General features: G+C 37.4%; 1 protein-coding gene across 7 annotated transcripts in view; it reads right to left on the bottom strand.

Moving 5' to 3' along the window:
* LOC119790187 (abl interactor 2-like) overlaps positions 1 to 14,830 on the bottom strand; it is a 50,529-nt gene extending 35,699 nt beyond the window's left edge. For 3 of the 7 annotated variants that reach the window (XM_038295617.1, XM_038295618.1, XM_038295619.1), the window contains exon 1: positions 14,658 to 14,820. In XM_038295617.1, the coding sequence (XP_038151545.1) occupies positions 14,658 to 14,774 (117 nt within the window). In that variant the 5' untranslated portion in view covers positions 14,775 to 14,820. Of the gene's footprint in view, positions 1 to 14,657 lie in introns of all 7 variants that reach the window. The other 4 variants (XM_038295613.1, XM_038295614.1, XM_038295616.1 and 1 more) reach the window with 3 other exon arrangements.
* Between the last annotated feature and the right edge of the window lie 519 nt (positions 14,831 to 15,349).

The following is a 15,349-nucleotide window of genomic DNA, read 5'->3' as shown; positions in this document are numbered from 1 at the left end:
CTCAGAGACAGTCACCAGCAGCCTGCTGCCTGCCTTGACCGTAGAAGGAAATGTCCCGCTCTGTGGCAGGCAAGGTTTACAGCCTGAATGTTTTTATAATCACTTAAGGTTTACTGTAACACTTCGGGCAAAACAGTAGCTCAAAAGTAGGATGATATAGACTTATGGCTAATGGTCTGTGACTCTTTGTCTCCTTAGAGAGAAGAAACCTGTGTGCAGTAAACTCTTGCTTTGTAAAAGAAGGTATGTCACCGGTTTCCTGGTTCTAGAACCATTTTGGAATAAAAAGAGATTGTCCTTTCTATGAAATGTTCTGTAGAAAATGGTTCTGTGTGATCAGCATGAGTGTAAACTATGAGAGATTGGTGAATATTCCACCCAGAGGAATGCATCAGAGGTTTACCAGGCACAGCCCGCTGGATATGGTAGGACCGTCCGTATATCTTGTCTGTCCAGGAAATAGCTGGGATCTCTCAGAATCAGCTTGGAGATGGATGGCTAAGCTTCCATTCCTTTCTGTACCTGTTGTCCCTGAACAGATCTCAGATAAGCGGAGGACAATGGATGGATGGACATTATACTAAGCTGAAAACAAAGCTTAATAACTGAACGTAAGCAGTAAGATGATGTTATTTAAACTTGAGATTTACTGATTGGTATCAGAGTTCCTGAGGAAACTTCAACATTTGAAGCCATCTGCTAAGTTATACACCAGGATTTCCTCTTTCTGCAGGTTTGCGGAAATATATTACATGTCAAATTATCATTGGGACAATAACTGCCACGTCAGAAAACCGCTCTGCATAGGGATGCACGATATTGGGATTTTGGCCGATATCCGATATGCCGATATTTTAAAACTCATGTAGCCGATAACCGATATCGATACCGATGTTAAAGCTGGACAAAAATAAGTAGTCATTGAAAATAGCAGTTTTGTTATCCATTTCTGACACTTTGAAAAATAATATACTCAAATATATTTTCATATGCGGATATGAAATTGATTTTTAAAAACGTGGTATCGATGTATTTTACTTTCAAAATCTCGTGAAATTTCATCGTTCTTTTACTAACTCTATTTGCAAATTCTTGTGAGATTTTTTTAGTAAAATAGATCGATACCGCGTCAATATATCAACATATAAAAATATGGCAAAATTTGTGAATTTTCGGGGGATTTCGTAGCATAACGATGACATATAGCAATATTTCATTAGTGAAAGAGATTGATATGGTGTTTTTAAATGGCAATATATCAGCATATGAAGATATTGTGATATTTTAATGTATCAGTATTTTTTCCCTCGTCTTTAGAAGTTTTTAAGTCTGTAAAAAAGAAGTTTTTGAGAAGGAAAAAGAAGTAGTATTTTTTTTTTTTTTAGACTTTAGAAACTCAGAAGCTGATCAAATATCGGGTTAAATATCGGTGGGGTGGCCGATGTCCGATATTCAGTTTTAAGGCCGATACAGGCCGATACCGATAGGGGGCCGATTATATTGTGCATCCCTAGCTCTGCATGAAGAAATGTTCCCCTTTTCAACTAGTAAATATTCTACCCAATTTATTTATGGTGGATTCTGCTCTACACCTTTTGATTTGTTTTACATCATGATGGAGAACCATCTCAATGAACAGGATCTAATAGCATGGCGGCTACAAAATCCAAAAAGTCTAATGGTACGTTCACACCAAATGGGCTCTGAGCATCAGGATGTCTGGTTTACGTGAAAAGTCTGTCGGACACGGCATTGAGGTGAGTCAAAAAGTCCAGCGGCAAAATTTTAATAAGGAAAGTCTTGCAGTATTGTCACCATCAGGTGTAGGGTTTACCAGGCATCCAAGCGTCTAGAGCAGCTGAAGCTTCGGTTAGGAAATCTAAACCTTTAAAGCTGGATGCAGCACATCAAACAATCACAAAAACTAATTCAGGAGCTATCTGAATTCACCTCTACAGGGCTGTCAGCATAAATCTATTTAAGATGACTACATACATAAAGGGGTTAAACTCCAGGAGTCAGGAGAATTTTTTTTTTATGCAAAAAGACAAGAGAGCGATCTGATAATTATGCTGGTGAAGATTCTCAGTCATCCAGGTCACAGTAATTCCTAAAAAAGTTAAACAACAATCGACTGGACTTTGTTTTCCATGTTTAAAGACGTTTCGCTTCCCATCCAGGAAGCTTTTGCAATTTAAATTGTGAGATTTAGCATTGAATTCCAAGCTTTATAGAGTAGCCCAAACAGATCCATGTTTTAGCTTAGAAAACATGAAAATTGAACCAGAAGAACAGGTTCGCCTCTTAGGAATGGGGAGTCATTAAGGTCTTTTGTTGGCTTGCAATACCCAACACTGGACTGTGCCTCTGAAAGGGGGGAGTCGTTAGAGGCATTGTTGGCCTGGCTGACCGGCTAGATGTTGCAGGGGAGTAGAGCCACTTCTCCACTTCGAGAGGACTCAGCTGAGGTCGCTCAGACATCTTTTTTGGGTGCTCCCTGGACGCCTCCCTTGAGAGGTGTTCCAGGTACGTTCCACTAGGAGAAAGGGTCCAGGGAACAACCCAGGACACGCTGGACGGACTATGTCTCTCAGCTGGCCAACAGTATGTGTGTTTGATACTTTTTCCTAACAGTCCTACTGCAGGAAAGAACAATTATTAAGAGATCTAGAGTCACTTTTCTATAACAGGCATAAAAGGAAATCACAGATAAATTAAGGTTTATAGAGGAAAGTTTAACCTCATAGCAGCGAGAACTGGATCACATGACTGACACTAACTGGTTTGGATAAATCAGCCCGATTCTTGCTTTGGTGAAACTAAATCCCACGTCAGCTTGTGTAATGGTTCATCCCTGGTTTGCCAAAAGTCACAAACCCATGTTTCCAAATGCTCAGCCGGTTCTGCCCCCGCAGGAGCTGTTCCTGGCATTGGCACTGAAAGTGAAGGCTGACACTGACTCAACTGAGAACGCGATCACCATGGTTTCCAACCCAAAATACACACGTGCTCACACTGGGCTTCCACATGCAGCCTCCTGCAGCGGTGCCATGTGTTACTAATGAGCAGTTGGAGGCTTAGCATAATTCCAGCTACCTCTGCTGACAGCTAACTGGTACCAGCTGTGATAGATCAAGATGTGAGATACTAGAGGGGGAAGACAGATGCTCCTCGCTGGCCTTATTGAAAGCTTAGTTAATAGCCGTCCATTTTTTTAACCAAAAGAGACGCAGATAAATTGATGTTTGCCGAGATTTAATTTACCTCTAAAGCTAATATTCAAAGTGAAGTTTGATCACTGTTTACATTTTATCACTGCTGCTTACATTTCAACATTGCTGCACTTTAAAAATGGAAATGTCTTAAGAGCTGTACTGAACGAAATTTATTTTTGTATACACTCTGTGTACAAAATGACAATAAAGTCTGTCTAAGTCTAAAAAGATCTGGCCATTCCTGGTTTCACATAAGAACTTTTCACATAAGAGTCTGTTGTTTCACTGCCCTGACCCTGAATACGTCCATAATTTATAAAAATGTGAGCTTTCATTAGAAGAGCCCTCATTGTGGAACTGCAGGTAGTTGATAAAAGAGTGTAAAACTACAAGAACAGCTTTTCGGTTTGGGATGAGAGATCAGTATGAAGGATGGAAAAGGGGGAGAGAGAAAACACAGTGCAAAAACTGATTTTAAATAAGCATGAAAAAAATGTTGAATTTTACCAGGTAAATAAGTTACGCCAATAAAAGAAGCATTTTCCCATTAAAATAGGATAATTAAATTGGCGCTGTGTTTTTTTAAGCTATGTTAAGCAGAGTTAATTTTATTCCATTCATAAATTGTCATACTTTTCTACTCAAATCCAGAGAATTATTTCAAGAAAAAATAAATAACTTAGATCACAATTTTTCTTTGTGAAAAAGACAGACAAACAGATACGACTTAAAAGCAGAAATGTTGGTCTAATCAGGGATTTGTTTAGTACCTGTTTCAAAGTTATTATTTCATGATTTATTTATTATTATTTTATTATCTATATGATTTATTATTTTATTATTTAATAGGTGTTTAGCTTCTCACTTCAGAACAGATTCTAATCTACTGAATACTTTATATTGTATTGTGTTCTGATGAGCTTGTATTCAGTGGGATTTCTTTGGTTGTGTGCTAAAAGAATCAGCTCTATTTACAAGCTTAACAGCATTATGCTGTGGGATACTTTTCTTCCTCAGGAGCAGCTGAATACTACAGGAACAAAGCAGCAGGGCTACGGTGCACCAAAACACTAAGACTTCTCAGGACTGAACAATAAACAAGCAGACATTTTTTTGTATGTTTGCAAGAAAAGAACGTGTTTTGTAAATGGATATCTGAAAAAAAAAGTACAATCAGGAACTTAAACGTTTTTCTCAAAAAAAGGTTTTGAGAAAACATTTGGTCTATGTATTTTTTCATTTTTTTCTTTCAGCTGAATTAATCATATTTTTATATTTCAAATCTTTTCTTGTGAGATTTTATATTTTACAATCAGTTTTTTTTTTTTTTCAAATTTGAGTTATACGAATTTGTATAACTCTATCTGAAAAACAGAAATGACAGATTAAAAGCTGCAACAAATGTTTTTTTCTGAAAAGTAAAACTAAAAAATAAAAAATCTTGATAAAAAAATGTCTAAAAGATCAAATTTAAAAATACATTTGAAAAAAATTAAAGAATCAAATCTGAGGAAATGGTGAAATTTAGGATCAGTTTAGGGCAAAATTCCATTTTAGAAGGATGGTCTAGAAAGGTTTGGGTTAATTAATAGTATTTGAAACAGGATGTGACATTTCTTTATTATGGAGAAGAGAGACAGAGACCCAGTGAAAACCCTGGGTTACTCTACAGAACAGGAATCTAGATTAGTTTTCAGTGTACAGTCTCAGTCATCCAGGTCATGGAAACCACAAAACAGACTCAAATCGGAGGCACTGGACTTTCACTCAGTTGTTCTGAAAATACTACACTGAGCAAAAGTCTGCTTGCCTTTAATTCAAGACAAGATGTCTTGTGAATTTATCTTCAAAAATTCTTTGTCAAGATGAGTTTTTAGCACTGCTTTCACAGTTAAAGTCGTAGGGAAACGGCCGTTCCAACCGTTGCATTCCCGAATTCTCCCTAGTGGTGCCCAATTTTACACGAGTGAATAAAGTGAATGTAATTGGTCGTTTATCAAGAGGACGGGATTGCTGTGGCAGAAGGTTCGCAAGCAATTTTAATAGTAGCCATTTTCTCGGAAGCATCTTGGTAACCAGTTAGCAACTTAGTGCTAGTAGGTTCCAAATGGCAAATAGAACTGGAACCAAGTAGCACTAAATTGGTGACTTAGAAATGACACTGTCATAGAGTTTTGTGTCGGAGGTCGTGGATGAGTCTCTGTCATAAATTTTTTATTTAGAGGAGGAAAGTGTGGACGAAGATGTCGTGGAAGAGGACGCCAGGGCGGCAGAAGCTTGGTTTGGTGTAGAAGGCTTACAGCCGTACATGTTTGAGCCCTTGCCTCACAACACTGCCAGTTCTATTAGCTCTATGCCTGCCGAAGACAAAGACGTCCATCCCAGCGAACACTGGGACGTAACTCAATGGTAGTGTAAATAGTTCTTATTCTTATTTCATCCGTTGCGTATATTAGCTTTGACAGATGAATCAAGATGCTATGACCGAAAAAATTTGATTGACAGATGACTATTGACAGGGGCGGATCTAGAAAAATATTTATGGGGGTGGCAAGAGGGGGGCAGGAATTTTTTAGGGGTGGCAACATATGGCATTTGTTTACACTAAATTTAATCACAGTTATCACAGTTTGGTGAGAATAGATTGTACAGTACTAGTGTTTCATGTGAAACAGTTCATATTAATAATACATCGTACAATGTGATCTCACTTAATAGGAGATAGAAGAATGATAACACTACTTCTAGAGGGGCATTATGACAGGAAAGGTATTAAGGTAAGACACAGGTGCTGAGTCTCAGATGTGCGAGACTGACTGTCAGAGAGGCAGCTTTGCAGCATTTGCACAAGAAGAAACTATAGAAAGAAAAAGTTACCCATCAGAGATCAATGGACTGAGCTGCACTAAAGTGAGCAGAACTACACAGTAGAAATAAATGGGTCAAGGCACCCGAACAAGGTACTGGACATCCGACAGCTCCACTGGCTCCCCATACAGTTCCGCATTCAATATAAAATTATCATGATGACTTTCAAGGCACTTCACCATCTTGCCCCCCATATCTGTCAGACCTCCTGCATGTTCCCACCCCCTCCCGTGCTCTTAGATCCTCATCTGCTTTGCACCTGTCTGTCCCCTCCGCCCGTCTCACCACCATGGGGAGCAGAGCATTCAGCCGCTCTGCCCCTCGCCTCTGGAACTCTCTACCACCCCAACTTCGAAATACGGACTCAATTCTCCATTTTAAAATACAACTCAAAACCCATCTGTTCAAGATTGCTTATTCTCTTTAAAAATATCAATTTCACTGTCACAGCCTCTGTATTTTTTAAATGTTTTTAAATGTCTTTATAATTATAATTTTTATTTTTTCTGACACTTTTTATGTTTTTGTACGGTGACCTTGAGTGTCCAGAAAGGCGCCTTTTTAAATTAAATGTATTATTATTATTATTATTATTATCTATGTAATGTTTACTCTAAACACACATTTACCCCATTTTTTCCTCAGTAACTTGACATACAGCAGTTACGGCAACATGAAAGGGACATTTCATGCATGTAAATATGCTGTAGATAGAGCTGTATATGGAGGACTCTGCCATATTTAAAAATAAATACAGATATAAATAAATGCTTAATTATAATGGCAGGCAGAAATGTTAAAAGGGCAGGCAGAAAGAAATAGCGGCGAAGAAATAACTAGGGTAAAAAAAATACAAAGGAAGAATAAAACAGACAAAAATATTATAACATGCACATAAATAAATACTTAAAAATATAATTAAAAAATGAAGTTGAAGATAATAAATGACAAAAAAATAAATAAGGTAAATATTAAAAAGGCAAAGAAATAAAAACAGTTATATACCTTTATGACTGTTTATTTATTTTTAAATATGGCAGAGTTGGTCCTCCATACTGCTGTATCAACAAATCAACAAAAAGGCGGGTTCTGTATGTTACATCAAAATCTCCACAAATCTGAAAAGAAGCAACATAAAAATACATTTTGCTTGTGAGTAGGTTCATACAGGTAATTTCTGGATAATTTCATACTATATATACAAAAAAGAAACAACAACACTGCTTCATATTAAGCAGGATTTACACCAGTATCACATTTTTAACTTTTAACACTTTTGGTTTTATTAAAGGAAATATCAGATTTTCTCAGGTGCCAAAACAAAATGTAGCTGCTCTGTAAAGGTTCACCAGAGAGCATAACATAAAGTTAACATGACTATAACAGCTGAATGCGGTGATTTCCATGTTGCTCAGAAAGATGCTTCACAAATTTTTTAAGATCCAATGCCTTTGTGCGTTTTGATTTGAGTACAACCAAACTTGATAGTCTCTTTTCTGTTATAGTTGATCGCAAATATGTCTTTATGAGCCTGAGACGTCAGGCCTAACTAACATCATAGTTAGAGAAAAAACGTTCTGCAACCTGATTTTTATCATCTCAAAATCAACATTGCAGCTATGCTAGCAACATTGTGCTTTCATTATGATTTATTTTCTCGATAGATAGTTAATTAGTTTTTACCTGTTTCATTCCGGTTTTCCTCTCCCCATGACCCCTGGCTCCCTCCCTTTGCCCCATTCTGTTTTCAAAACAATCAGTCTCAGTCGCTCTCGCGTCATCTCGTGCTGCATTCACTGCAGTCCGACATTTGAAATTAGCGGTCGTAATTCTCAAATGATCCATAATTTATAAGCCTCGCCACCCCTACCGCCAACTGGGGTGGCAGCTGGGGTGGCAAGGCTGTCATTTAGGGTGGCATTTGCCACCCTATGCCACCCCAGTAGATCCGCCTATGACTATTGATATATGATTGGCCGAATTTAGGTGTACAGGCTGACGTATAACTAACTGGCCTGCATAAGATAATGAAAAAGAATTCTAAATTGTGGGACAATATAAACCAATAAAGAGTACTTTTATATACATGTTTAAGCCAGAATGATTTGACATTTAAATAGGATTTCCCTATGACTTTAAGTGCTTCAGCTGTGAAATCAGCAGGCATCTTGCTTTTAATTACTCAAGTCAGATTTAGATGCAGTGAGAACTTCACACAGGAAGTAACACAATTAAGAAGACAGGATCTGCACAAGATTACATAACAGATCACATCATCTGCTTGCAGAACAAATACAGGCCAAGTACCAAGTTAGTGCTGCTGGGGCCATTCGCATGTGATTGTATGAATACTTTAATCAAACAAAAGCAAAGGATCAGGAATAATTATTTAAAAATTATCATTCCATAATGGCATAATTTAATAGTTAGTTAATAGCACATATAACCGTGGCCCAGCATCAGCAACATTTTAAGATTATGGTTTGATTCAGCCTTGAAAATTGTCCCTTTTCTGCTCTTTTAATGACAGGCCTGGAAGCACCACTGTCGAAACAATGGGACTCAGCTATCTGGGTGTCATATACATGCAGGTGTTTTCATGTTCTCAGGAGAAAATGAATCCTATGAGGTCTGGGTGGAATACCATAACGCCTACTATGAACTTCTAAACAGCTGATCAGTGTGACACCATGCAGTGTTTTACTTGACTCCTTCTGTCTTGTTTTTAAACAGCATGAAATTAAACAGTGTTGCTTTAATCCCATAAATTATTTTTTTAGGGTTTCTATCTTGCAAATACCTTAAATAACCTAAAAAAAACATTTTGCTTTTAATAAGTACGGTGCTGTTTTTCTCTGCTGCGGCCAATCTTTTTTCTTCCTACCATGACTTAGTTGTATATTGAAACCTCCAACAGTTTTGATTTTAAAACACTGAGAAAAAAGTCTACAAATCTGCAGTAAGACCCTCAAAAACTTCTGTAAATATTTCTAAATTAAATGAGATATGAAAAACCCAAGTGAAGTACAAATTCTCTGTGAAAGTTGTTCAGTTAACTTTAACAAAATGTAAAAATAAAGTAAAATCTATGTATACATAGACTAATATACATAAGGATGGATTTACTGGTGTGTACTGCTTAAGACTTCAGTCCTGAATCAATGACTTACAGCAGAGTCTGCCTAAAGATTTATTCATTAAATTCCCATCAATAAAAACACTCCCTTTTTTTTTTTTTTTTTTTTGTTTCCAATGTAAAAAACAAAAGCTGTTATATCAGTAAAATTGGTGGAATCCATAAGAAATCCCGCTAAGATGTGATCTGACTGCAACGTTTACCTGGATCAGCTCAAAGCAACACCTCAGCCACTGTTTGTAATTATTTTTCTCCTAGTCGCTCTTGACTGACAGTGAAATTCCCACCCACAGCTGTATAATGCGATTATGAAATGTGTCTTAGAGCAGGTGTGTCGTGAGCCAACTGAGGAAGAACAGTTGTTCAGAGCAGCTTTGCTTGCCCACGTACACCACGCAGTCATGTTACAGCCATGAAGGAACACGGCAGCCAACCACAGCAACTGCCTTCCTATTTAGACTCTCATTTTATTTATTTTGGTTCTGCTTAAAACAACATGATGCCAAATGACCAAATTCCAGCTTTCTTTGGATGCTGTACTGCTGACAAAAGGAGAAACGAATGACTCACCGCTTTGGATTTATAAAAGAATTTGTTAATAATGTAAATTGTTCTTGTATATTAATGTTTCTACATAACATACAAATATAATATTTCAGCATATTTCAGCATATAATAACTGTTTAAGTAAAAGAGTAACCATCCTTTCTTTATCAGGTTTCTGGTTGTGATATTAAAGTGTCTCCTGAAATGTTTAGAAACAGAGCCATTCCAGAAAAGTTAGTTAAATCTTTATACTTTTCTTAATCACTAACTTAATATTAAAGTTAGGGATGTAAGTTATGGATTAGTGAATGAATCTGAAATTGATCAATATTATCGACTGACTGTAAAAATTTACGAATTTGATTCAATGACAGTAATATGACATTTGAACACATATCCGGTATTTTGCTGCACTCAGTGGTTACGTGACCAGCGATTCGAGCCAAACATAAAGAGCTGCAGCATATCGGCTGTATGAGCGATGGCGTCCACCACAAACAGCTGAGCTCTGCAGCTGCAGGCTGTGCTGCCCAGCTGCTAAGCTTCAACAAAGTAGGTTTTAGCTACAAAATTAGTGCCTAAACCTCCAATTTTGAATTACCTGCACCCTCAAATGTATCTGATAGCTGAGAAAAAAGATTCATGCGTGCAGACCATCTAGAAAGTTTGGCCCTAGTTAAGCAACAGCTGGTCGCAAAGCTTAAGAGTATGAGCAAAACTTGTCACCACTGACAGGGAGGCATCCTGTGAAATTATGGGATGTATGAATGGATTATTTTGTTTTGACTGAGAGACTTGCTGAGATAAAGCTTTCGTTAAATTCCAAGTGTTATAAAGTGCCCCCTGTACAGAAAAATAGCCTGGGATCTATTTAGTTTTTTATGGAAAATGAGAGTTAATACAATTTGGTTATTTTTTTTTTTATTTCAACAGGATGATCTAAAAAAAAAAACTTTTCATTGTAAAGTGATGCCTACATTAACAAGAAGGGTTTATTTAAGGTTAGACTTTAGTGATATTCAGAAATAGTTATGATTTATTGTTTTGCTTAGGGTTCTTACAGGATAAGGTAAGTGAGATTAAAGACTTTCTAATAATTTTTAATGTCACTTGAAATAAAAAGTTAAGACCAACTTCCCAATAAAAACTGGGTAGCAACAAATTTACCCAAATGTTCATTTTAACATAAACCATTACTTTCTGGCCCAGTAGAAATGTTTACAATTTTGAAAAATGTTCCATATAAAAAGAAAACTATAAAAACACAAATAACATATATATTTTAACAGCTACTGAACTAAATTCATATTTTTTTTTGTTCCCTACTCCTAAGTCCACTATTGTGGACTTAGGAGTAGGGAACAAATGGTAAAAAAAATAGGGAACTGGTAAAAAAAATGCCTTAAAACTTCTCCTACTGCACCTTTAAGTCTTTTTTTACAAAGTAAAATCAAGGGCGACCCAGATGTATATCTGGTTGCGCATGCACAAATGACCTGATGTACGGATCATGCTTCCTGGACAGACTGGGTAGTGGCACAGCTTATGCGTCAACTTTCCGCTTTGACAACAAATCCCATAATGCTTTGCAAGGAGAGATCTCCTAGCAAAGTATTCTTGAATAAATCTGCTCATCTAGTTCCCATGGATGATCACTACTTTTCAAGGTGCATTATGGGAAATTTCGACTCTATTACTTTTTCCTCCACTAGACTTTCGGACACATTTAAAATGGCGTAACCACTATATAGTGCCCTATATATATATTAGGGCGGACATTTGGACAGAGCCTGTGACACTAGCATGCCTCTGTTTTGACATTACTTACAGCAAATACCAGTAAGCTCCCACTTAAGAATGAAGGCCACTGTTCATTCTTACTCTCTAAAAGACAGAGGTAACACTGCAGCAGTGAAAGAAATTCTTTCTAAGCCAAATTTTTTAATTATTCAGATGGAAAATATTTCAATCTTATAAACCACCAATTAGCAGTTAATTTTAATTTGACATTTCTTTTTTTTACATCCCTAATTAAATATCCTTTTTAAAGTGCTGTTTAAAACTAGATTTAGTTTCTGAAATTGTTTTTTATTTAGAGTCAAACAAAAATAAAAACAGCACTAGTTCATTTGAGGCATAAACAAATACAAAAAGAAAAGATTTATAGAATGAAAAGTTAACGAATACAGATGCGCTTATCCGATTATAAGATCGATATCTGTCTGGATATCAAAGAAAATTCCTTATCTGTCTAATTCACTAATAAATTGAAATAAGGTTAAAAATCTCTTGAATAGCAGGAAGTTTAACCACTTTAAAAGCATCTGTTTTTAATTTAACAAATAGACTCAAATTGAACCCTAACAGTTGCAGATTTGGTTTCAGAATGGAATTTGTCCTGTTAAGATGATTTACTGATTGTATGACTTCCTTTGACCTTAAATGTTGCCTTTATTTATACATTTATACATGTACAGTCTTTTGGAGGGGAGTCACTTTAACATTTAAAACAATAAACAGATATCATTAAAGCAAACAGAGCTCTTCTGTCCTGAGAGTATCATGATCTGCGGATATCCTGATTGATTTATCAGAATCAGAAACCCAGTTATTTGCATGTAAGCATATCGCTGCAGATCAGTCAAGGCTGAAGAGATTTTCTCTGATGGACAAGTCTAAGGTCATGATTTGGCTTCAAATTCCTCAAAAACGTTCCCGTTTGCCTAACGATGGAAACCCGCTCCACTGAGGACGCCATCTCCTCTGCTCTTCCCCTGAGCCTAGCACACCTGTAGGAGAAAGAAACCCCGTGCGGCTCGTCTTGCTGGACTTCATTTCAGCTTTCAACAAAATCATCCCACAGCATCTGATAGGAAAACTGGAACAGCTGGGCTTCAATACACCCCTCTGCAACTGGCTGCTAGACTTCCTTACTCTATGGTGCTTCTGTAGAAGCACCATAGAGTAAGGAAGTCTGACCATTCTGACCAGCTGTCTCACTGTGTGGTGTGGAGGCTGCAGCGCCTCAGACTGGAAGAAGGTGAGAAGAGTGGTGAGAACAGCAGGGAAGATCATCGGGGATCCTCTTCCCTCCATTAAAGACATTTCATCTCAGCGCTGCTGGTCCAGAGCCCGTAACATCAGTCACCCCTCACAGCCCCACCATGGACTGTTCTCCCTGCTGCCCTCTGGGAAGAGGCTTTGAAGCATCCGATGCAGGACCAGCAGGTTCTGTAACAGCTTTTCCCTCACTGCCATCCTACTGTTAAACCAGGCATCTCCAAAGTCGGTCCTCGGGGGCTGCTGTCCTATAGGATTTAGAGGTTTCCCTGCTCCAGCACAGTTGATTTCCATTGATTGCTGATTAACAGGCTTTTGCTCACATATCTAGATAAGTCATTTTTTTCTTAAAATAAGTGCATTTGTTCTTGAAGAGATAGAAGAGACATTTTGCCAATGGAACAAGGCAATTTACATTTAAAATAAGAAAACACAATTGTATTGTCTTATTACAACTAAATAACTTATTTTAAGAGTAAAAATACTCATCATTGGCAAACTATCTCATTTACCTACTCAAACTAAGGATAAATACACTTAATTTAAGAGTTTTTTTTTTACTAATTTCTAGATCGTTTTTGTTTCAGTGCTGAACTGCAATCATCAGAATCAGATGTGCTAAAGCTGAGAAACCTCTAAAACCTGCAGGACTGCGGCCAATGAGGACCGACTTTGGAGATGCCTGCGATAAACTATTGAAAACCCCTCAATCAAGTCACAAATCGAGACTGCATCACACTGATAACATGATACTTGCATGACATGGTACCATATCTATTTATTTTTGCACTGCTCTGAACCTTCAACATCAATGCCTTTTTGCACCAATTCTCTCCCACATTGTGTACAATTAACCACTGCTGCACTTGACAAATGAAAAGATTATTATTTCACTGCTAAACTGCTGCTTAGTCACTGTCCGAAAGCTGTATAAACAAAATTTTGTTATGTATACGCTCTGTGTAAACAAAATGACAATAACGTTTGTCTAAGTCTCTAAAACATAAAACCTATTGAATGTTTGTGAATTGTAATAATAATCAGGTCTGATCCATAGAGGCTCCACTTCACATCTTCCAGGATTTAGAGAATCTGCTGCCAGCATCTTGCTTCCAGAAACCAGAGCAAACATTCAGGGCTTTGCAGTAGTCCATGCTCCCAGGGCTATTCAGTCACAAAATGGCATAACATTAGGACCACCATATAAACACCCAACTATAACCTGATTTAATCAAGAATTTACTTTATGAAACACACAGATCTAAGGCATTCTTCATCTCAATCTGATTCATACCCTTTAATTTTAGGAAAGTCAGAAACTTTCATGTTATATTTAAAATATTGACACATTTTAGGTGATAATCACCAATATAATGAGTGACAATAGACTTTATATAAACAATTATCTCCAAACAGTCACATCATGTAAGCTGCGCTTTAAGTCATTTTCATACCATAAAAACGAAAAGCCTCTTTATGCGACTAGGATGTAATGAGAATGCGATGTCTTAATGAGAGTAAATTAAAACTTTTAACACTTAAAGCTGTCACATATTTAATTTATAAGTTTGGCTCAAATATAATGCTCTGTAATGCCGAGGAAAAAGTAAAAAAAAAAAAAACTCAACAAAAAAAAAAAGTTGCTATTTATAGTAAAGTAGCCTTATCATATTTTTTATTTAGAAGGGAATTGTTTTCTGCTGACAGTAACATAACGGTCAGTCATTCCATCACTCCTTTCCTTCTCACCGCCCACTCTCTACACTAACGCTCACAGGGTTCCTTTGTTTTTTATAAACTATCATTTTGGGTTTTTAAAGCCGCTCCCTTACCTGGACATAGTTGCTTTCGCAGTACTCCGCGACTCTTTCCAGGTTGGTATAACTGTCCAGTAAAGCTCTGCGTCCGGCTGGAATTTCCTCCTCCAGCAGCATCTGTAGCTCCGCCATCTTTACATAGTCCTTACTACCAACGGCTGCGGCTCGCGCTCACTGGATGCTCCGTGCTGCATTCCATGGCTGTGGGAAATTTCACCACCACCGTGCGATACTTTGGAAATGTTTGGAAAGGTCAGCTTTAGGTTTCATATGGATGAACACTTGTGTGTGTAGACAGCCATTGTTGTTTAAATGGAAACCTGGGCAGTCCCTCCAGTTCGAGGTCCCTCACTATAGCAAACATGCACCCACTCCTCCAAATGTGTGCACGTACTTAAAGAGTTTTAGCTCAACTTAATATTTAATTTACAGATATAGACTTTTAATTTTTTGCCAAAGCTGAAAATACAAATGAATCTAGGTTGGTATTACTTGGCAGAAATGAAACTTTCACATTTGCTTTTACATGCAGAACACAGCAAAGTCTCCATTCCACAACGAGAGGACATGCAAACCTCTAAGTCTAAGCTCTGCCGCCCTCAGCCATATCGCAAATGTCAAAAGCAACTTCTGGTCTGAGGTTGATGTTTCCAGAAACTATGATGGCTAAACTGACTCAGAGCCTAAGTAAACAGATGCAGTATTTA

Source organism: Cyprinodon tularosa, unplaced genomic scaffold (genome assembly GCF_016077235.1).
Source record: "Cyprinodon tularosa strain WSP-4 unplaced genomic scaffold, ASM1607723v1 ctg357, whole genome shotgun sequence".
Taxonomy (NCBI): domain Eukaryota; kingdom Metazoa; phylum Chordata; class Actinopteri; order Cyprinodontiformes; family Cyprinodontidae; genus Cyprinodon; species Cyprinodon tularosa.
The sequence above is the reverse complement of the archived record's forward strand: the minus strand, read 5'-3'. Positions and strand labels throughout refer to the sequence as shown.